General features: G+C 37.4%; 2 protein-coding genes across 2 annotated transcripts; one reads left to right on the top strand and one right to left on the bottom strand.

The window, feature by feature from the left end:
- The first annotated feature begins 506 nt into the window (after positions 1–506).
- Positions 507–2,395, top strand: LOC119083614. Its single transcript, XM_037193351.1, has 2 exons — positions 507–606; positions 668–2,395. The coding sequence occupies exons 1-2, from the start codon at positions 529–531 to the stop codon at positions 2,021–2,023; spliced, it is 1,434 nt and encodes a 477-aa protein (XP_037049246.1). The 5' UTR covers positions 507–528; the 3' UTR covers positions 2,024–2,395.
- Positions 2,396–10,406: 8,011 nt separating this feature from the next.
- LOC119083613 (heat shock protein 27-like) lies at positions 10,407–11,302 on the bottom strand. Its single transcript, XM_037193350.1, has one exon. It carries the CDS (start codon positions 11,183–11,185, stop codon positions 10,733–10,735), a length of 453 nt encoding a protein of 150 aa, XP_037049245.1. The 5' UTR covers positions 11,186–11,302; the 3' UTR covers positions 10,407–10,732.
- Between the last annotated feature and the right edge of the window lie 14,137 nt (positions 11,303–25,439).

Below are 25,439 nucleotides of genomic sequence, written 5' to 3'. Positions count from 1 at the left end.
TCCTTAATTTCTAAGAATTTAAAAAAAAAACTCAATTTCTTCATACAAAACTGCGGCGGAGCCGCAAATTTATTTGTGCGAAACGAGAGGGTGAATTTGTACACAGATAGAATAGTTGTCAATATGCATCGGGTAGTGTCAACGCTGTCAATCCCGATCGGTTATAGAGTAAATGTTAATACTTAAATTTCAATTAATATTAGCGTTGTCGGAGTAGTTCAAAATAAAGACATTGTTTTAAATTTGCCAATATATTTCGTTTTCACATCATCAGGGCTGTAACAAATAATTCATTGATAGTAACAAGTTATAACATAAACAATGTGTATACCTATCATTACATTCAATACATAAATATACAATCATCTATTTTATTCATCATCGTTCTGTGCATGTTTCAAGAAACAAAAACAAATATCTAAATAAAATTGACTAGAAATATTCTATCACAAAAAAACTTACAAACAAAACAAATTTCAATTAAAAGATTGAGGAATGACATCGAATTCTCATAAAACGTTTGTAACGATGAACGACTTACCGAACGAGCTTCTCATATCAATTTTCGAATACCTCAAAGTCAAAGACCTAATACAATGCAGTTTGGTAGGCTTAATTATGTTTAAAAAGATAAACGATCCATTCGATAAAAAATCTCATCCCCCAGGTATGCAAGCGTTTCAAGTTACTCTGTCAAGCCGTTAAAACACCTGAGCTGATCATTAGTAGCACAAACGATAATGTCAAGGGCTACTGGTTCTACACAAAAAAACAATTCAACCTTCAGGATGCTATCAACGTGACAACATTCAATTCTTATCGGTCGAGATTAAGATTGGATAAGTTTAGACGACTTTACTTCGAGGGTTCCCAGTCAGAATACGCTCAGCTGAAAGTGAATGATTTAACGCAGCTCGAACAAGTGAAAATTAATGTTAAAATTGGTGGTATTAAGCATGAAACTCAGATCAATCTACCAAATGTGAAAATGGTCGAATTTGACACTGCCAGTCACAAATTCTTTATTACGACACCTAAATTGGAAATGTTAAGGTGCAATGACTTTGATGAAATTCATCTCACTCATCCCAATTCCATTAAACACCTAGAGACGAATCACTACAGCGAAAGTTTACCCTTGCTGCAAAATTTACAGTTCCTCCTAGTTGAACATCTCGGTGAATTCGATTGGTCAAATACTTTGTCAGATTTACCGAAACTGACATCATTATTATGCAACGGAAGCTGCGGCTATATTCCTAGAGCAATTAAAAGTTTGGTCGAACACAAACTCGGCCATCAGCGGTCTGAGCCGAAAATTTACTTTCTATCAGTTGAATTGGATGAGTTGAAGAAAATCGATGAATATACCAGCAACAACAACGATTTTCTTTTCCAAATCAACAATTACAATTCACTAACTGAAACTGTTTTTAATACCCGTTTGACTAACCCACACCAAATTGATTACAATACACTGGTGGATTCGATGAAAGACAAAGTACCTGACGATTTTTTCAAGAAATATTTCAGTACTCGAAGCATTTGTGTAAACGGAAAAGTGGAGAATCAAGAGCATCTGTTCGAGTTTCTGAAGAATTTTGACTATTTGACCGAACTACAATTGTACAACGCCTCATTGGATCAATCCTTTTACAGTCGACTAGGTGAGTTGGACCAATTAACATGGTTAACCGTGGCAACCAATTCACAGTCGCCTCTCGCCACTTCAGTATCGATTTTCAACTTCGATTGTCTGTTAATGTTGAAGCGCCTAACGCATTTTTATATAAGCTTTGACTCTATAAATTATTTCGATTTGACGCTTGAATTATTCACACATTTGAAGTATTTCGAGTCCGGTAGTTTTAATTTTAAAGAAAGTAAAGTATTTATCTCGAAAAATATGGAATTTAACAATTACAAGTTGAGGTATGACGGTCACGAAAAGTGTCGACTTGATTTCAACGGACTAATTCGTGAAGTGGAGGCGATCAAAAATCGACATATTAATCAAGATTGAACACGTTACACATTCGTCGTTCCGATCTGAAAGAACAGGTTAAGACAATCACGAAGTCTAAATTTAAACGGTTCAGTAGATTTTCTCCATAATTTTTTTTTTAAACATTCTCTACTACGTCGGTTGAGTCGGCAAAACACTAAAATGTGCTGCCCAATGATTAACTCAGAGGTGATTTAACCTGTTCTTTCCGAACCAAATAGTATCGTTGAATTGTTCTGAACTTTTTTTTTCCCTAATTTGAAAATACTTTTATTTGATCACTTTAAATTTTTGGTTGTGACAAAGCAAAAAAGTTAGTCAAATATGTAACGTTAATGAATTACTGCTTTGTATGATATTGAATAGCTAACAAGTACATGAATTATATGAATGAGGTCTCAAATTGTTTTATTTTTTTATATATTCTAAAGGATTGACTAAACTAGTACTAAATAGGGAGATTGCAATTTTTACTTATAACTATAAGTTAACTTAGAACTTGTGATTTAAATGTAGACCCCTCAAACATTTTGAATGGCCAAGTTAAAATTCATTGTTTTTTAATTTATTTTAAGGTAAATAGTAGTTGTACTCAAAGCTGTAAAAAGCAGAGATGTTTACTCTTTGACAGCCAGTCACCGACTAACGTATATCCCAACAAAAATCTCTTCGAGAAAAGTCTGCGTCACTCTTTGAAGTGCAATTTCTAAAATGAATGATATCGCTAGAGTTGACGCTTTCAGCTTCGTTACGCAAAAATTAAATTGTACACCCAATTAGTTCAAACAAGCTGGCTCAGTTTTAGCTCATCATCTGCCAAATAATTTTTACCAAAAAATATTTGACTGAAAACAACAAAAATTTTACCAAAAAAATCTGCGTCGCATGTGGCAGATAAATTTTCTTGCAGGTCTGTTCAAGCCAGCTTGTTTGAACTAATTGGGTGTACAATTGAATTTTTGCGTAACGAAGCTGAAAGCGTCAACTCTAGCGATATCATTCATTTTAGAAATTGCACTTCAAAGACTGCGTCACACTTTTCTCGAAGAGATTTTTGTTGGGATATCAGTCGTTTTAGAAGTGTAGTCAACACTGCTTTTTAGACCAGTTCTAATGGTTCTAATTCAAAAATTTGACGAAAATCGAAAATTTGACGAAGAAAGTAATTCTCTATCTGCCACCATTCAAGAAATATCTCCAAATATCTCCCAAACCCCAATTGACCCACCCATTTCCATCTCCCGACATTTTTCACATATGCCCTTCTGTTCTACTCGTAAAACTTTGAGACTTTGCCGAAGAAAGTAACTCTCTATCTCTCATAAGCCAAAAAATATTAGTCCTTTCATCCTACGCTCGAGTAGCTCAAAATTTGGTCACTCTAATCACTCTAGCTCAACCGAATCTGCACCGATTTTTCCTAATTATTTTTTTGTTCGAATCGTGTTACAAATACCTTTCATTTGATGGGTCGCACGCCTCTGTAGGTTTCAATACAGCTAAGCTACAGCCGAAAACGCGTTCCCGACCCTCGAAAACCACACTCAGAAACCACTTCGAGGCCGATAAAACAAAATTCTGGTTTTCCTGGGGTAATGGCGTATCACATTTTCATTTTTATGCCCACCCTGAGGTTTCTGCAAAATTTCATGGAGATTGGCTGACTAGTTTCCGAGATCGACCGTCGATAGATAGATGGACAGATAGACAGATAGAAACATACAGAGTAAGTTGAAAGATTTTGATTGTTTGGAAAACGTTAATTTGGTGTATTTTCTATGAAAAGTGCCAATTTCAAAACGATGTATCTCCTAGAGATGTGCGGGCCGCCCAAAATTCATCTACCCGACCCGGCCCAGCCCGGCCCGACCGGGCTTGGGTCCGGGTTTCAAAAATTAGTCGGGCTCGGGTTTCAAAAACAAAGATTCGGGCTGGCTCGACTTTGTTCGCCTTTTAAAAAAATGTAAAAGAAAAATTTAAAGAAAAATTGCAATGAGAGATTTTTTTGAAAGTGGACACGGCTCCGTCGGAGCTATTTTTTAGCGACTCTTTGTTTACATGCCCACATAGCCCTTGCCACCAATAGTCTAAAACCGTAGTCATTTCATTTTAATATTCTTTTATTGGCTAGGAAACTTCCACTAACAGTCGAAAAAGGGTGTTTTTTGTCCGTGATTTTCTGCCGCTACAGGCTATGGACATACATGTGTGTGGGCTCATTGGATAGGTATTGTCAAGGAGATACATGTCCTGTACCATTGTTCGAAAATGACAAGAATAATGTTTCAGTCAAAGGCCGGAAATTTTGATGAACTTCAAAAAATGATATCTCGCACCTGGCGAATGTTTATCTTAAGATCAGTGGATGCCCTGATAGAAGCTTAACCTTGCTTTACAATGATACCCCACTTGCCATAGAAGTGACAGGCTTAGGATACTTTTTTGGGTACAAATTGAATAGTGTTCCAACACACGAAAGCAAAATATTAATTTTAGAAAAATACACGAAGTATGCTGTTTTTGATGTCTACATCTACTGATTTAAAGATAAATATTCGCCAGGTGCGAGATATCACCTTTTGAAGTTTATCAAAATTTCCGGCCTTTGAATGAAAAATTATTTTTGTTATTTTCAAACAACGATACAGGACATGCAAAGATATATGTGCTTGACCCGTATCTCCATGTATGTCCTTAGCCTGTAGCGGCAGTAAATCACGGACAAAAAACACCCTTTTTCGACTTTTGGTGGAAGTTCCCTAGCCAATAAAAGAACATTAAAATGAAATGACTGCGGTTTTAGACTATTGGGGTCAAGGGCTATCTGGATATGTAAACAAAGAGTCGCTAAAAAATAGCTCCGATGGAGCCTGGTCCACTTTCAAAAAATCCCTCAATACAGTCCGAGAGTAAGTTTCCTTTCAAGTGTTCGATAGATTTGTGAGACTACATTATTATAACGATAGGTAACCGAACGATTTCCACTTCTTAGGCGCGCCCAATTTTAGGTTTTTTCGCTCAATAAAAAAAATACGGGCCGAGTCGGGCCGGGCCGGGTTTTACTACAATATTCTCGAGTCGGGTCGGGCTCGGGTATTAAAAATTAGTCTGGGCCGGGCTGGGTCGGGTTTTGAAAATAGGTCGGCCCGCACATCTCTAGTATCTCCAGTAATTTTAAAGCTACATAGACGAGTGATAGCTCGTTTTGCTCGTATGTGAAGCGCGAATAAGATAGAATAGGATTTGTGGTGATACAGGCCAAAGGAAAGAAACTTAAATTCTCGCCTATATATAGTCGCCGCGTCTCAAAAAATTTTCTTCGTTCTTTTTTTGGAAGTTAGACTGCGTCAAGTCCTCCGCTAACGCTCCGGACATGATCCTTGTTTTGGCAGCTCATCACCAACTGAAGTATGTCCTTACTTTAGAAGCGATGCTTAGGTTTTTGTCTACGACAGCTGATCACCGACTGAAGTTAGATTATAGCATATGAAAAAATAAATTAGAATGAAATGTAAATTTTTGTGTCAGAGATAGTGATTTAAGATGCTTCGGAAAATAACATTGCGAAAACTGTCAGTCAATGGACCTGACCCGCCCAAAAGATGGGACCTAGTATTGTGTAAGGGTGTTAAATGTCCGACCTTTTCATCATTTATTAGACTCGCACGATACGAAGTAAATCGTGAGAGTCTTTATGTTTTGCCCACCATCGTGTAAGTAAGTGAAATAATCGAAAACGGCCTATATCGTAGTGGGCAATTATTATCAGTATGATATTATAAGACGATTGAGCCATGTCCGTCCGTCCGTCCGTCCGTCCGTCCGTCCGTCCGTCCGTCCGTCTGTCCGTCCGTCCGTCCGTCCGACCGTCCGTCCGTCCGTCCGTCCGTCCGTCCGTCCGTCTGTCTGTCTGTCCGTGTGTCGTAACTTTAGAAAAATATGAAAGGACGGTTGAAGCGACACGCTCAAACTATCCAAACTTTTGATCCCGATCTTTTTGACTCTGCCCATCTACAATTATCACTTGAGTCTGGTATATTGATGAAGGGTGAGCCTTTTCGATCAGACCTCAAAAATTTATAGGTCACAGCGTCTCGCGCAACGACACACATCACTCCATTAAGATTTTTAGTCCCAATCGAATTCACTCTGCCCAACTACCATTCTCACGTATGTCTGATATGTGATAGAGGGTGAGCCTTTTCGATGAGAACTCAAATATTTATATTTGAAAGTTGTCAGTAGTGTTGCTGTAAATTTCTGTAATAAATTCAATTACGCAATATATGGAAATATTGCGAAATCACATAATGGTGTGATAGTTGACATTCAATAGTTGACTATCAAATGTCGAACAATCTAGTAGCTAGCGGATCATACATTTTAATCAGTCAATATATGACGCTCGTCCAGTTAACATCTCCGCCAAAAAATTCTCCCTCAACTATCAACTATTGATAGTTGTCTATCAATATTGGATAGGTAGAATGTTTAACGGTGATGTCAACTGGACAAGAGTCACGAATTGACTGATTAAAATGTATGATCCGCTCGTCCAGTTAACATCTCCACTAAAACATTCTTCCTCAACTATTGATAGTCAACTATCAATAGTTGATAGTTGAAAGAGAATGTTTTAGCGGAGATGTTAACTAGGCGAGCGTCAAGACTTGACTGATTAAAATGTATGATCCGCTTGCGCCTACGTTGTTCGACATTTGACTATCAATATTTAACTATTAATAGTAAGTACTCTTCATATTAAGTGATTTCACAATTGTACCATTTTCGAAATTTAATTTATGTAATAAGGACTACTGTGATTGTAATAGCAGTTACACTCAACTATACTAAATGTGTGGAAATATTGCGAAAATTGTAGTTTCGGAACGTGCGAGTCTATTGCTAACGCGCCTGCCGCGTCAATCTCCTCTTGTTTTATTACAACTTGGGATATGACTGTACCACATTCATTTATTTATTGGTTTATGATCTCGCATATTTGTTTTGGGTGAAAAAAAAATTCCTCAAATAATCTATCTGTATAGCCTCCAACGTGTATAACATTATCCCAAAGTCATTGCACAATATGTCACGCCTTAAAACCCTGATTGAATTACAACTGTTATTGGTATACAAAACCAATATAGACATAAAATTGAAAACACATTTTTCATTGCATTTCGAATGTCGACGAAGGAAGGGTAATTATGTTGCCCATTTCCTTTGTCAATTTTGGCTCTCTTACAACGTACGCACAATATTCACTTACAAGTTGAAACAAAATTTACCTCGATCGGGGCGGTACAGGAAAGTGTACGTTCTGTTTAGCGTTTAAATGATATAAATAGAGCATAATAACACGTCTAACGTCTATTCTTGATGAATTAAATGGATGGACGAAGGATGCTCCAATTAAATTAAAAACGGAAGTTTAGTCTGAATTATGTTTAATCTTCCAGGCGCTAGCACGATGATATTTTTATTTCAAATACAATCGTTCTCATAGGCCAGTGTAGAAAGCATGACCCTTGCATCGATTGATCCGTTTGTTTAAAGATTTTGACAATAAAAATGACAAAGGGGTCAGTGATTAATTGTCGTGGCACTATTACAACTATTTCGGTCAAGTATGTTTCGTGAATGTAAATTTTTAACATACAAGAAACTAAGCTTACACAGATGAAATCCGAATTAATACACGGTGGGGTTGAACAAAACTTAAATAGAGTCGCGACTAGGCATGGGCGATAATGATAATGATTATCGATTATCGATAATCGATAATTATCGACTTTTTTTATCGAAAATTCTCAAAAAAATATCGATAATCGATAATTATTGATATTTTGATAATTATCAAGATATCGATATATCGATATTTCGGTCCGAAAATCCGATATTTATCGATATATTCCGATATATCGGTATATTATCATGAATTTTCAGATAAATATCAAAATATCGATATTTTGATAATTATCGAATTTCGATATTTTGATAATTATCGATAATTATCCAATTATCGATAACGATATGATTAATCGTTTATCGATAATTTCTTTCGATTGATATTATCGATAATTTTGAACGTCTCCCATCCCTAGTCGCGACTCGCGACACCACCTCTGATTTTTTTTCATGTTCTTATTGAGGGACTCGAGTACTATACGGAACCACATTCAGTTCGCGGATCCATCCAGCCGTTTCGGAGAACTGGTACTCATGGCCATGCGGGACCGACGAGTCAATTTGAATACAGATTGTTATCGCAACGGATAGAGGGACTAATTCTAAGCTAATTCGTATTGAAATGGCTCCCCTCGACATCTTGACCACGTAGCTACAGCCAGCTAAAGTCGAAAATTCGACATCTTTGAATGGTGATATGTCCAAGACGAAGAAAGTTTGAAACTCTTTGAATGGCGATATTGGTAGAGGATTCCATGCTCTATTAAACGCAGACATTATTGTTTTGTTGCAGACAGGGTCAACCTGTGTATAACAGATGAGTCCATGTTTCGCCGAGGATGGTGAAAACAAAATTTTTCAAATATTGTACAATTCAGACAAATCTTGTAAAATCCATTCTCAGCGTTTAATTTTTAATGGAAAAACGTGACCGAAAATTCTCTTACTTCCCTTTTTCCACATACTCTAATACAATGTGTACAAGTGTACATCATAAAATTGATAGTTTTATTATTTCTTCGAGTTATAGGTGTAGTGTTTTGTTGTTTCAGAGATTTGTCGGTTGTTGTTGTTGTTTTCATTTGTCTGTACGTGATAAAAGATATAAATTTTGAATTGTTTACAATTTCGAATAACTTATTAAACTGTGCTATTGTACGAGAGTAGGATGCATTCATCTATATTATACGTTCGAATGTTATATGTGTTGTTAGATAGACAACATACTTTAAAAGAAAACTGATTACCAGATAGATCATCAACGTAAACATCCCGTCTGAAAGGCATCAAATATCTTTTATATTTTGATTTTTTTTTGTAAATAAAAAAAAATATTTTCAAAAATGTGTTCAAGTAACTGTCGGACGGTTTTGCAATTAATTGTTTCGTTTTTATAAACGATGTTTAATGGAATGATTTCAAATTAAATTAGAAAATACAATTTGTCCGGATGTTTGCACTAAGGTGGAGCGTGGTGGTACTGATCAGTCAAAAACCCGAAAGGGTGAAAGTGACGCAAGTCCTTGCGTCTACTAGAAAAATGTGTATACAAATTAGTTCTTAAGAAGATTGATTGTCTTTGATGGAAAAATGTATGTTTGTTCTAGCCATTGATAATGCGATCCGATGCGATCCGCGAAATATTTGGTAAAGAAATAAACTAAATTGAAACTGACCTACAGGCTTTAACATTTCAAATGTCTCACTGTCAAATTTTTCTGAGAATTTCATTGAGTCATTGCGAATTCACAATGACATTCTTTGGAAAAAAATGACAGTGAGACATTTGAAATGTTAAAGCCTATAGATCGACTCTTCTGATTGGAAAGTAACAGAAAACTGGAAAAATTCAACAGCTCATTGGGTGAATACTAATTCATTCAAGAAAGAACACGTAGAAAAATCACTGATATCGCTCAGGGTGAATGCAAAAGTTTTCAACAACATTCTATTCGGCCTTCGATTACCTTCCAAATGAAACAAAAATTACGAAAAACGGATGAAATTTACTCGAGTTATATGCGAAATACACATGGGGCCGAGTAGCCTTTCACTTCTAAGGCCCTAACTCACGGTCCACTCACCCGATTTTAAAAAACTTCTTTTTTTCCTGGATAGGCATTGACAATACCTATCATTTGCTGTGTCATTTACATTTCCATCGTGTATTTTGCCATAGATACCACCAAAAAACCTTAAATCACTTAGGTGGCCCTAACTCACGAAGGGCCGACCCGATTTACTCAAGATAAACGGACAGACGGACAGACAAATTTTTTTTTCGCGGATTCGTCATCTATGAACATAGGCAAACCGTCTTTACCGTCTGCTTCGAATTCCATCAATTACACACGGCATCGTAATCCTATGAGCCCCTTCGTACTTCGTACGGGGCTAAAAAGATTAGTTCGGAAAGTTTCGCCCCCAATCAGACGTCGTCGGAAATCAAAAAAGTTCTAAATCGAGCAGGATTACATAAGAGACCAGACTATTCTAAAAACTCACTTTTTTATCAACTGTTTCATTATATGTTTCACACTTTTTTACTTTAAATTTTCCGTGGAATCACTGCTTATTTTTGACGAGTGAGGGCCTTGAAAACACTAAAATGGTTCGGTAGAGGCAGAGTTTTTTAACCATATCGACGGACGTTACATAAAGTCCTGCATGAAGTACCTACCATTAACCACACAAAAAGAAAAAGAAAAAATTTGAAGGCACAGACGGTACTTTATTTAAAGGACAAAAATTTACTTGAGCGATTCTCTCTATAAAAGAAGCGAGTCAATATTATTGTTCTTACACTCAACAATTTCATACAATCAACGGTTCTGTAGTCTCTCTGTAGTTTTCTATGAAATTGTAATAACTTTTCAGATAGCCATCCAATATTCTCATTAGGAAGCAGCCAATTCGTCCGTTTACATCCAATTTCAGAATAAAGCCGATGAAATTGAGATTAAAATAAACTTAATTCGGGAAAAGGTGCTCCAACAAGTGAACGTATGAAAATTTAATTGGTTGTTTCAACATCCATTACTTTCTGCCGTGTCTATTCGTCGTATCAGCCGCTTTAATTTCCTCCAAATGACGGAATTTCTTCGTTGAAGACGGAGTTGCTTTGAGCCTCAAAATCCCATCCTCTGAAATAGTTGCACAGACGTTGTCTGAATCAAAAAATTCGGGTAGTCTAAAGCTGCGCTGAAAATGACGTGGAACTGCATTTCCAGTACGTCTTCCTTGTCTGCCTTCAACGTAAACGATTTCGTTGATTGTTTTCACGCTGATTTCATCGGGCGTAAAGCCAGTAGTGTCCAAATACACCAGAAACTCATCCTTACTCAAGCGCGATTTACGTTCGATATCGTTTTTATCAAAATTGAATGAGCCGGGATATTGAGTTATCGGTGAATTATAGGTTAAATGGTAGCTCGCTGGGAAGTATTTTTCGAAAAAGTACGGTTCGTTTGGACCTAATTTTGGTTCCATTTCTTTTATTTATTCTTATTTTCCACTAAATTCACCAAGTTCTTTTGTCTGATATTATCTTTGCGTTCACTTGCACTGCAACGATTAATTCGGAACTGATATAGAATCGTGCTCTGACAATGCATTTTATATTACAATCAGTTCGAGACGCCCACGTTCCTTTCGTCGCCACATTTACGCATGATTCCTTTTACCAATCGAAAATCAATTCAAATAAATTCCTGCTAATTTTGGCCGAATGTCTTCAAATTACACCGAGCAAAATAGATTTGTTACTTTTATGACCTACGACCCGACAAATTTATTTATAAAATATGTGTAAAACAGTGATACTGTTCCACTGGTTCAATGTGCGCTCTAACTCTTTTCGCATTGCTGAGTTTCGATCGTTTGGCATCGTACAACATGTGACGCAATTTTTGCTTTTCGAATATAAACAATTGTCTGTAAAGGTCTATTTTTGCGTATCGGAGTTTTGAACGTCTTTCTGATATCAATACTTTTGTAAGTAAAGGACTTGCGTCACCCTTCCCCTTCTAAGAGGTTTTTGTCTGATATCAATTCTTTTGTAAGTTAGTGTGGTGATCTTTATAGACGATATTATCGTTCAAAAAACGATAATATCGTTTTTGGAACGATAATATCGTCCAGAAAACGATAATATTCTTTTTTGGTATTGGGGAATAGATTTCGGTTCTTGTTGTCTGCGCCCCAGAACAAAATGGGTCTACTGGGTTCTGGACAATATTATCACCCAATATCGAACGATACTATCGTCCTACGCGATATTATCGTTCAAGAAAACGATAATATCGTTCTGGGTGATATTATCGTTCAAGAAAACGATAATATCGTCCAGGACGATATTATCGTTGGATGATATTATCGTTCAGAAAACGAAAATATCCATGAAATTTTTTAGAACGATAATATCGTCCAGAAAACGATATTATCGTTTTTTGAACGGTAATATCGTCCAAAAAACGATAATATCGTCTAGACAAGTTTTTCATTTTAGACGATAATATCGTCCTAGATGAAAAATTTTCGAACAATAATGTCGTTTTTGAACGATAATATCGTTTTTTAGACGATATTATCGTTTTTTGAACGATATTATCGTCCAAAAAACGATATTATCGTTTTTTAGGCGATAATATCGTTCAAAAAACGATAATATCGTTCCTGACGATATTGACCGTGTGGTTATGTCCCGCCACCGTTAGTGTTGATTCAAGGCATTTGTCTAAAATTGAAACACTTTTCTAACTTTCCGACATTTTTCGATAATACCACGCCGTTCTCCTCTCAGAACTCTGCGACCACAGCAACGCCCCTGGTATGAACACTTACTTGACAAGTGTCAAATTCGGAGGCATTAGTGATAAGAACTGCCGCCGCTTAGGACAAAGGAAATGCAGTGCCTACTGCGATTTCATCAGCCTCTGAATATTTTCTATGTTCATGCCAGAAGCAGTGCTTAGCTGAGATTTTAAACAGAAAACATAAACAAAGTGATACTTCAAGTGAGAAAGGTTCTATTTTCTCTCCGCAAACAATATAAGGACTTGAAAACTATTAAGTTCCCATTCCACTCAACAAAAAGTACTCCGTGAGAGAGCCGTGAGAGAGCGAGCTGTCAAATAAACAATGCAAAAATTGAAAAAATTCAATTTTGTCTCTCACACGGAGTACTTTTTTGGTAAGAGGAAACTAAGCATTAACCTATCAGCAAATAAGGAAAAATGAATCAAATGATTCACTCCACCCTTACGTACACTGTCATCGGAAATTATCAATAACCGGAAGTTCAAGAATTACTCCATTTTTTCCGTATAGAAAATATATCCGACTTGCACACAATTTTGAGTAAAAATCGAACGAACAAAAAAAAAATCAATTTTTGTTTCCCTTCCGTTGCAATGTTTTCGGTACCTCTAGATAGTCATTTTTATTGAAGCATCAGGGGTGGTCACATCATGTACACAATTGAAAAATTTGACAAACTTTTGACATGGGTTTATTTTCATGGTACCGACATCATCATAAAAATTTATTTAGGAAATGCGTTGAAATTCGTTTGCCCCATATTATACCAACCATTTGCCGAACATTTATTTTTTATTTTTGAAAAAGGTGGTACATGTTGCTGACCAGCTTTACGGATGTCTATTGTCAGAAGCACTGGCATTTCTGTAAACTTATTTACATAAATTTGACTGTGTGTTGTGCCATGTTATCAATGAAAACTATTAAAGTGTTAAAAGGAAACAAGGCTAGAATGAAGACAAACTGCTGTGCAAATAATATCCTTTTTACGCATATTGTCACGTACACCTTTTCTCTTGTGGAATAACACATTTGTTGGACACGTTATGTGAAAGTCTTCCTGTCTACTTTTTTCTGGTATTTACACACATTAATATCTTCATTTCTATATTTGGATTTATGAGTATTGTACCTGGATGACAAGCGATTTTCTTTAAGTTTATTGTCTAAAGATAAAAATCCAACAAAACCAAAATTAAGGTAAAGTATCGCGGTTCGACAGAATTTTGAAAATCTGAGTTTGAATTCGATTGTTTCCGTTTCTTGGAAGATATGGACGCGGAAATTGTTTTAGATCAAAGGTTTTCTGCGAAACAAGCCTAATTTTGTTAATGTTAATTTCAGTTAATGCCCTTGACTGAAAGTCATGGGTCTTACGAAATGGGTCTAAAATGTTTGTCACACAATGTTCACTACTATGATTGAAAATACGAAACATTCCATACATTCCATACACTCGTGGAATTTTGAAAACCGACACATTTTCTGTTTCGTGGTTTACTGGTTTTTTTTGTGAAATCAGAAACTCTGAAACTCTGAAAATTGAAAATTTGACGAAATTCAAGACGAAAATCGAAAATTTGACGAAATTCGAAAATTTGACGAAATACGAAAATTTGACGAAAATCGAAAATTTAACGAAATTCGAAAATTTAACGAAATTCGAAAATTGAAAATTTGACGAAAATCGAAAATTTGACGAAAATCGAAAATTTGACGAAGAAAGTAATCCTCTATCTGCCACCATTCAAGAAATATCTCCAAAACCCCAATTGACCCACCCATTTCCAACTTTCGACATTTTTCACATATGCCCCTCTGTTTTACTCGTAAAACTCTGAGACTTTGCCGAAGAAAGTAACTCTCTATCTCTCATATTCGCAAAAATATTAGTCCTTTCATCCTACGCTCTAGTAGCTCAAAATTTGGTCACTCTAATCACTCTAGCTCAAACGAATCTGCCCCGATTTTTTAAATTATTTTTTTGTTCGAATCGTGTTACGAATACCTTTCATTTGATGGGTCGCACGCCTCTGTAGGTTTCAATACAGCTAAGCTACAGCCGAAAACGCGTTACCGACCCTCGAAAACCGCACTCAGAAACCACTTCGAGGCCAATAAAACAAAATTCTGGTTTTTCCTGGGGTAATGGCGTATCACATATTCATTTTTATGCCCACCCTGAGACTACTGCAAAATTTCATGGAGATTGGCTGACTGGTTTCCGAGATCGACCGTCGATAGATAGACAGATAGATAGAAACATACAGAGTAAGTTGAAAGATTTTGATTGTTTGGGAACAGTCAATTTGGTGTATTTTATATGAAAAGTGACCAATTTCAAAACGATGTATCTCCGGCAATTTTCAACCTACATAGTCGAGTGATAGCTCGTTTTGCTCGTATTTGAAGCGCGAATAAGATAAAATAGGATTTGTGGTGATACAGGCCAAAGGAAAGAAACTTAAATTCTCGCCTATATATAGTTGCCGCGTCTCAAAAAATTTTCTTCGTTCTTTTTTTGGAAGTTAGACTGCGTCAAGTAATCCGCTATCGCTCCGGACATGATTCTCAAAAGAATTTTTGTCTTGTCGCTTGATAGCACGATAACTTGAGTAATCCTCAACAGATTTAAAAAAATCATGTCCGGAGCGATAGCGGAGGACTTGACGCAGTCTAACTTCCAAAAAAAGAACGAAGAAAATTTTTTGAGACGCGGCAACTATATATAGGCGACAATTTAAGTTTCTTTCGTTTGGCCTGTATCACCACAAATCCTATTCTATCTTATTCGCGCTTCAAATACGAGCAAAACGAGCTATCACTCGACTATGTAACTTTAAAATTGCCGGAGATACATCGTTTTGAAGTTGGTCATTTTGATAGAAAATGCACCAAATTAACGTTTTCCAAACAATCAAAATCTTTCAACTTACTCTGTATGTTTCTATCTGTCTATCTATCTATCTATCGACGGACGATCTCGGAAACTAGTCAGCCAATCTCCATGAAATTTTGCAGGAGTCTCAGGGTGGGCATCAAAATGAAAATGTGATACGCCATTACCCCAGGAAAAACCAGAATTTTGTTTTATTGGCCTCGAAGTGGTTTCTGAGTGAGGTTTTCGAGGGTCGGGAACGCGTTTTCGGTTGTAGCTTAGCTGTATTGAAACCTACAGAGGCGTGTGACCCATCAAATGAAAGGTATTCGTAACACGATTCGAACAAAAAAATAATTTAAAAAAATCGGGGCAGATTCGTTTGAGCTAGAGTGATTAGAGTGACCAAATTTTGAGCTACTCGAGCGTAGGATGAAAGGACTAATATTTTTTTGGGTTATGAGAGATAGAGAATTACTTTCTTCGGCAAAGTCTCAGAGTTTTACGAGTAGAACAGAGGGGCATATGTGAGAAATGGGTGGGTCAATTATGTTTTTAGAGGTATTTTTTGAATGGTGACAGATAGAGAGTTACTTTCTTCGGCAAAGTCTCAGAGTTTTACGAGTAGAACAGAGGGGCATATGTGAAAAATGTCGAAAGTTAGAAATGGGTGGGTCAATTGGGGTTTTGGAGATATTTCTTGAATGGTGGCAGATAGAGAATTACTTTCGTCAAATTTTCGATTTTCGTCAAATTTTCTGAATTTCGTCAGATTTTGGAATTTCGTCAAATTTTCGATTTTCGTCAAATTTTCGAATTTCGTCAAATTTCGTCAAATTTTCGAATTTCATCAAATTTTCAAATTTCGTCAAATTTTCGGATTTTTTCAAACTTTCAAATTTCGTCAAATTTTCGAATTTCGTCAAATTTTCAAATTTCGTCAAATTTTCGAATTTCGTCAAATTTAGACCAATTTTCGAATTTCGTCAAATTTCGTCAAATTTTCGAATTTCGTCAAATTTAGACCAATTTTCGAATTTCGTCAAATTTCGTCAAATTTTCGAATTTCGTCAAATTTTCGAATTTCGTCAAATTTTGGAATATCGTCAAATTTTCGAATTTCGTCAAATTTTCGAATTTCGTCAAATTTTGGAATATCGTCAAATTTTCTGCATGTGGCAGATAAATTTTCTTGCTGGTCTGTTCCTGAACATCTAAAACTTTGCGACGCAGATTTTTTTGGTAAAATTTTGGTTGTTTCCAGTCTAAATTTTTTTTTGTAAAAATTATTTGCCAGATGATGAGAAAACCTAAGCCAGCTTGTTTGAACTAATTGGGTGTAAAATTTAATTTTTGCGTAACGAAGCTGAAAGCGTCAACTCTAGCGATATCATTCATTTTAGAAATTGTATTTCAAAGACTGCGTCACACTTTTCTCGAAGAGATTTTTGTTGGGATATACACTTGCTGTCTATACTAGAAAAAAAATGAACGAGTGTGAACGTTGCGGCCCGAGCGAAGCGAATTTTTTTAAAAAGTGTACAAAATCTTCGATTTTAAATTGTTTGATCGAAAAGTGACCACAGCTGATTCAATTAAATGAATCAAAAATCGATTTTCTCAGAGGCATTTTTCCACAATTTTAGGCCAAACAAACACTTACGACACAAACGATTCTCAGATTATTTTCAAAAACCTTTCTGTTCTGGATAGCCTACAACATTCCCAAGAATTGAAGCCAACTTGAGCAAAAAGTGAATCATCTTCCCGATGAATTTACGAATTTTCAAGTTCAAGATCCACTCAATTTTTCATAGTCGGCGAACTTTGACGACTCACAAAATATACTTTTTCGTCAAACTTCATTCGGATTTTATTTTTTCCAGTTAAATTAGACCCCAATTAGTCGAATAAGACTAATACAGCTAACAAAAATCTAAAAGTAAGTTTTTGGTAGAGGTCAAAATATGTGAGCAACCGAAAACTCGAAAATTTAGCTTCTTTGATTTTACGCAAGTTGTAAATCAATTTAAAAAAAATTTTAAAATCAATATTTGACACCTAGGGATGAAAACAATTTTTTGTGGACTTGGTCCATTACCCATCGCACAACCCTAATATTTAACTGATTCAAAGTTATTTGTAAACTAAATTTTGGTAAAATAAAATTTCAAGAAAAAAAGAATTTTCAATTATACATATGTCCTCAAATTGTCCTTTCCTTCCGGACCTTCTCTTACTTCACGTATTGTTAGTTAAAAATGTTATCTTAGAACAAAAGAAATGGTTAAGTATAAAGATTAACATCGCTGTTTCATACATAGTGTTGTTTAATGAATTTTTAATTTAACCAAAAATTTGTCCTTTCTAAGTACATTCGACTAAGTATTTTTTTGTCAAATTATTTATTTCACACGCAGAAGAGATATTAGTTACTTTGTAAGTTAAAACACAGAGAGGTGCGTCACCTTTACCCTGATTTTATATAATATTCACAATTATGACGCTTTTTTTATGAGATAAATATTTCATGTATTTCATGCTGAAAAAAATTGTTCACAGTTGAGCGCACTTGGGAACTGCCCCCAAGGCCCTGCCTGTGCCCTCTTTTCTTCCCGTAGGAATCGGCGAGGAGTTAGGTCCGAAATGTGGCAATATTAAGGAGAGTTTGATTATAACGGATACACAATGATCTCGTTTAAACGATTTCTCATTGCCTTACAAGGAGTTAGGTTAATTGATCACCTGTCAAATGATCGCTAACCCGAAAGAAATACAAAACTAATGCGAATTATATACAACGTATACCGGCGGCAATGAGTGGTAAAACAAGACACATTCGCTACACATGTATGTGCTATGCAAATGGATCAAGTAAGGACACCTATCTTACCAATACCGGCGGCAATGAGTGGTAAAACAAGACACATTCGCTACACATGTTTGTGCTATGCAAATGGATCAAGTAAGGACACCTATCTTACCAGTGGAAAATTCGCATTAGAATCAAATTTCTTTGCCAAATTAGCTGTTACACATCGATGGGTGACAGAGAAATGATAACAGATGGCGTTGCACCGGCCAAGCGCCATCTGTTATCATTTCTCTGATGGTTGACAATTTCCCTAACGTGGCGTCTCGTCCATTCCCAACCTAATGTGGCAATATTAAGGAGAGTTTGCTTATAACGGATACACAATGATCGCGTATAAACGATTTCTCATTGCCTTACAAGGAGTTAGGTTAATTGATCACCTGTCAAATGATCGCTAACCCGAAAGAAATACAAAACTAATGCGAATTATACGTACACCGGCGGCAATGAGCGGTAAAACAAGACACATTCGCTACACATGTATGTGCTATGCAAATGGATCAAGTAAGGACACCTATCTTACCAATACCGGCGGCAATGAGTGGTAAAACAAGACACATTCGCTACACATGTTTGTGCTATGCAAATGGATCAAGTAAGGACACCTATCTTACCAGTGGAAAATTCGCATTAGAATCAAATTTCTTTGCCAAATTAGCTGTTACACATCGATGGGTGACAGAGAAATGATAACAGATGGCGTTGCACCGGCCAAGCGCCATCTGTTATCATTTCTCTGATGGCTGACAATTTTCCTAACGTAGCGTCGCATCCATCCCCAACCTAATGTGGCAATATTAAGGAGAGTTTGCTTATAACGGATACACAATGATCTCGTTTAAACGATTTCTCATTGCCTTACAAGGAGTTAGGTTAATTGATCACCTGTCAAATGATCGCTAACCCGAAAGAAATACAAAACTAATGTGAACTATATACAACGTATACCGGCGGCAATGAGTGGTAAAACAAGACACATTCGCTACACATGTATGTGCTATGCAAATGGATCAAGTAAGGACACCTATCTTACCAATACCGGCGGCAATGAGTGGTAAAACAAGACACATTCGCTACACATGTTTGTGCTATGCAAATGGATCAAGTAAGGACACCTATCTTACCAGTGGAAAATTCGCATTAGAATCAAATTTCTTTGCCAAATTAGCTGTTACACATCGATGGGTGACAGAGAAATGATAACAGATGGCGTTGCACCGGCCAAGCGCCATCTGTTATCATTTCTCTGATGGTTGACAATTTCCCTAACGTGGCGTCTCGTCCATTCCCAACCTAATGTGGCAATATTAAGGAGAGTTTGCTTATAACGGATACACAATGATCGCGTATAAACGATTTCTCATTGCCTTACAAGGAGTTAGGTTAATTGATCACCTGTCAAATGATCGCTAACCCGAAAGAAATACAAAACTAATGCGAATTATACGTACACCGGCGGCAATGAGCGGTAAAACAAGACACATTCGCTACACATGTATGTGCTATGCAAATGGATCAAGTAAGGACACCTATCTTACCAATACCGGCGGCAATGAGTGGTAAAACAAGACACATTCGCTACACATGTTTGTGCTATGCAAATGGATCAAGTAAGGACACCTATCTTACCAGTGGAAAATTCGCATTAGAATCAAATTTCTTTGCCAAATTAGCTGTTACACATCGATGGGTGACAGAGAAATGATAACAGATGGCGTTGCACCGGCCAAGCGCCATCTGTTATCATTTCTCTGATGGCTGACAATTTTCCTAACGTAGCGTCGCATCCATCCCCAACCTAATGTGGCAATATTAAGGAGAGTTTGCTTATAACGGATACACAATGATCTCGTTTAAACGATTTCTCATTGCCTTACAAGGAGTTAGGTTAATTGATCACCTGTCAAATGATCGCTAACCCGAAAGAAATACAAAACTAATGTGAACTATATACAACGTATACCGGCGGCAATGAGTGGTAAAACAAGACACATTCGCTACACATGTATGTGCTATGCAAATGGATCAAGTAAGGACACCTATCTTACCAATACCGGCGGCAATGAGTGGTAAAACAAGACACATTCGCTACACATGTTTGTGCTATGCAAATGGATCAAGTAAGGACACCTATCTTACCAGTGGAAAATTCGCATTAGAATCAAATTTCTTTGCCAAATTAGCTGTTACACATCGATGGGTGACAGAGAAATGATAACAGATGGCGTTGCACCGGCCAAGCGCCATCTGTTATCATTTCTCTGATGGTTGACAATTTCCCTAACGTGGCGTCGCGTCCATCCCCAACCTAATGTGGCAATATTAAGGAGAGTTTGCTTATAACGGATACACAATGATCTCGTTTAAACGGTTTCTCATTGCCTTACAAGGAGTTAGGTTAATTGATCACCTGTCAAATGATCGCTAATCCGAAAGAAATTCAAAACTAACGCGAATTATATACTGCAACGTACACCGGCGGCAATGAGCGGTAAAACAAGACACATTCGCTACACATGTATGTGCTATGCAAATGGATCAAGTAAGGACACCTATCTTGCCAGTGGAAAATTCGCATTAGAATCAAATTTCTTTGCAAAATTAGCTGTTACACATCGATGGGTGACAGAGAAATGATAACAGATGGCGTTGCACCGGCCAAGCGCCATCTGTTATCATTTCTCTGATGGCTGACAATTTCCCTAACGTAGCGTCGCATCCATCCCCAACCTAATGTGGCAATATTAAGGAGAGTTTGCTTATAACGGATACACAATGATCTCGTTTAAACGGTTTCTCATTGCCTTACAAGGAGTTAGGTTAATTGATCACCTGTCAAATGATCGCTAATCCGAAAGAAATTCAAAACTAACGCGAATTATATACTGCAACGTACACCGGCGGCAATGAGCGGTAAAACAAGACACATTCGCTACACATGTTTGTGCTATGCAAATGGATCAAGTAAGGACACCTATCTTACCAGTGGAAAATTCGCATTAGAATCAAATTTCTTTGCCAAATTAGCTGTTACACATCGATGGGTGACAGAGAAATGATAACAGATGGCGTTGCACCGGCCAAGCGCCATCTGTTATCATTTCTCTGATGGTTGACAATTTCCCTAACGTAGCGTCGCATCCATCCCCAACCTAATGTGGCAATATTAAGGAGAGTTTGCTTATAACGGATACACAATGATCTCGTTTAAACGGTTTCTCATTGCCTTACAAGGAGTTAGGTTAATTGATCACCTGTCAAATGATCGCTAATCCGAAAGAAATTCAAAACTAATGCGAATTATATACAACGTATACCGGCGGCAATGAGTGGTAAAACAAGACACATTCGCTACACATGTATGTGCTATGCAAATGGATCAAGTAAGGACACCTATCTTACCAATACCGGCGGCAATGAGTGGTAAAACAAGACACATTCGCTACACATGTTTGTGCTATGCAAATGGATCAAGTAAGGACACCTATCTTACCAGTGGAAAATTCGCATTAGAATCAAATTTCTTTGCAAAATTAGCTGTTACACATCGATGGGTGACAGAGAAATGATAACAGATGGCGTTGCACCGGCCAAGCGCCATCTGTTATCATTTCTCTGATGGTTGACAATTTTCCTAACGTGGCGTCTCGTCCATTCCCAACCTAATGTGGCAATATTAAGGAGAGTTTGCTTATAACGGATACACAATGATCTCGTTTAAACGATTTCTCATTGCCTCACAAGGAGTTAGGTTAATTGATCACCTGTCAAATGATCGCTAACCCGAAAGAAATACAAAACTAATGCGAATTATATACAACGTATACCGGCGGCAATGAGTGGTAAAACAAGACACATTCGCTACACATGTATGTGCTATGCAAATGGATCAAGTAAGGACACCTATCTTACCAATACCGGCGGCAATGAGTGGTAAAACAAGACACATTCGCTACACATGTTTGTGCTATGCAAATGGATCAAGTAAGGACACCTATCTTACCAGTGGAAAATTCGCATTAGAATCAAATTTCTTTGCAAAATTAGCTGTTACACATCGATGGGTGACAGAGAAATGATAACAGATGGCGTTGCACCGGCCAAGCGCCATCTGTTATCATTTCTCTGATGGTTGACAATTTCCCTAACGTGGCGTCTCGTCCATTCCCAACCTAATGTGGCAATATTAAGGAGAGTTTGCTTATAACGGATACACAATGATCGCGTATAAACGATTTCTCATTGCCTTACAAGGAGTTAGGTTAATTGATCACCTGTCAAATGATCGCTAACCCGAAAGAAATACAAAACTAATGCAAATTATACGTACACCGGCGGCAATGAGCGGTAAAACAAGACACATTCGCTACACATGTATGTGCTATGCAAATGGATCAAGTAAGGACACCTATCTTACCAATACCGGCGGCAATGAGTGGTAAAACAAGACACATTCGCTACACATGTTTGTGCTATGCAAATGGATCAAGTAAGGACACCTATCTTACCAGTGGAAAATTCGCATTAGAATCAAATTTCTTTGCCAAATTAGCTGTTACACATCGATGGGTGACAGAGAAATGATAACAGATGGCGTTGCACCGGCCAAGCGCCATCTGTTATCATTTCTCTGATGGCTGACAATTTTCCTAACGTAGCGTCGCATCCATCCCCAACCTAATGTGGCAATATTAAGGAGAGTTTGCTTATAACGGATACACAATGATCTCGTTTAAACGATTTCTCATTGCCTTACAAGGAGTTAGGTTAATTGATCACCTGTCAAATGATCGCTAACCCGAAAGAAATACAAAACTAATGTGAACTATATACAACGTATACCGGCGGCAATGAGTGGTAAAACAAGACACATTCGCTACACATGTATGTGCTATGCAAATGGATCAAGTAAGGACACCTATCTTACCAATACCGGCGGCAATGAGTGGTAAAACAAGACACATTCGCTACACATGTTTGTGCTATGCAAATGGATCAAGTAAGGACACCTATCTTACCAGTGGAAAATTCGCATTAGAATCAAATTTCTTTGCCAAATTAGCTGTTACACATCGATGGGTGACAGAGAAATGATAACAGATGGCGTTGCACCGGCCAAGCGCCATCTGTTATCATTTCTCTGATGGTTGACAATTTCCCTAACGTGGCGTCTCGTCCATTCCCAACCTAATGTGGCAATATTAAGGAGAGTTTGCTTATAACGGATACACAATGATCGCGTATAAACGATTTCTCATTGCCTTACAAGGAGTTAGGTTAATTGATCACCTGTCAAATGATCGCTAACCCGAAAGAAATACAAAACTAATGCGAATTATACGTACACCGGCGGCAATGAGCGGTAAAACAAGACACATTCGCTACACATGTATGTGCTATGCAAATGGATCAAGTAAGGACACCTATCTTACCAATACCGGCGGCAATGAGTGGTAAAACAAGACACATTCGCTACACATGTTTGTGCTATGCAAATGGATCAAGTAAGGACACCTATCTTACCAGTGGAAAATTCGCATTAGAATCAAATTTCTTTGCCAAATTAGCTGTTACACATCGATGGGTGACAGAGAAATGATAACAGATGGCGTTGCACCGGCCAAGCGCCATCTGTTATCATTTCTCTGATGGCTGACAATTTTCCTAACGTAGCGTCGCATCCATCCCCAACCTAATGTGGCAATATTAAGGAGAGTTTGCTTATAACGGATACACAATGATCTCGTTTAAACGATTTCTCATTGCCTTACAAGGAGTTAGGTTAATTGATCACCTGTCAAATGATCGCTAACCCGAAAGAAATACAAAACTAATGTGAACTATATACAACGTATACCGGCGGCAATGAGTGGTAAAACAAGACACATTCGCTACACATGTATGTGCTATGCAAATGGATCAAGTAAGGACACCTATCTTACCAATACCGGCGGCAATGAGTGGTAAAACAAGACACATTCGCTACACATGTTTGTGCTATGCAAATGGATCAAGTAAGGACACCTATCTTACCAGTGGAAAATTCGCATTAGAATCAAATTTCTTTGCCAAATTAGCTGTTACACATCGATGGGTGACAGAGAAATGATAACAGATGGCGTTGCACCGGCCAAGCGCCATCTGTTATCATTTCTCTGATGGTTGACAATTTCCCTAACGTGGCGTCGCGTCCATCCCCAACCTAATGTGGCAATATTAAGGAGAGTTTGCTTATAACGGATACACAATGATCTCGTTTAAACGGTTTCTCATTGCCTTACAAGGAGTTAGGTTAATTGATCACCTGTCAAATGATCGCTAATCCGAAAGAAATTCAAAACTAACGCGAATTATATACTGCAACGTACACCGGCGGCAATGAGCGGTAAAACAAGACACATTCGCTACACATGTATGTGCTATGCAAATGGATCAAGTAAGGACACCTATCTTGCCAGTGGAAAATTCGCATTAGAATCAAATTTCTTTGCAAAATTAGCTGTTACACATCGATGGGTGACAGAGAAATGATAACAGATGGCGTTGCACCGGCCAAGCGCCATCTGTTATCATTTCTCTGATGGCTGACAATTTCCCTAACGTAGCGTCGCATCCATCCCCAACCTAATGTGGCAATATTAAGGAGAGTTTGCTTATAACGGATACACAATGATCTCGTTTAAACGGTTTCTCATTGCCTTACAAGGAGTTAGGTTAATTGATCACCTGTCAAATGATCGCTAATCCGAAAGAAATTCAAAACTAACGCGAATTATATACTGCAACGTACACCGGCGGCAATGAGCGGTAAAACAAGACACATTCGCTACACATGTTTGTGCTATGCAAATGGATCAAGTAAGGACACCTATCTTACCAGTGGAAAATTCGCATTAGAATCAAATTTCTTTGCCAAATTAGCTGTTACACATCGATGGGTGACAGAGAAATGATAACAGATGGCGTTGCACCGGCCAAGCGCCATCTGTTATCATTTCTCTGATGGTTGACAATTTCCCTAACGTAGCGTCGCATCCATCCCCAACCTAATGTGGCAATATTAAGGAGAGTTTGCTTATAACGGATACACAATGATCTCGTTTAAACGGTTTCTCATTGCCTTACAAGGAGTTAGGTTAATTGATCACCTGTCAAATGATCGCTAATCCGAA

Source organism: Bradysia coprophila, unplaced genomic scaffold, assembly GCF_014529535.1.
Source record: "Bradysia coprophila strain Holo2 unplaced genomic scaffold, BU_Bcop_v1 contig_70, whole genome shotgun sequence".
Lineage (NCBI taxonomy): Eukaryota > Metazoa > Arthropoda > Insecta > Diptera > Sciaridae > Bradysia > Bradysia coprophila.
Note: the sequence above shows the minus strand (reverse complement) of the source record. Positions and strands in the feature narration are given on the sequence as shown.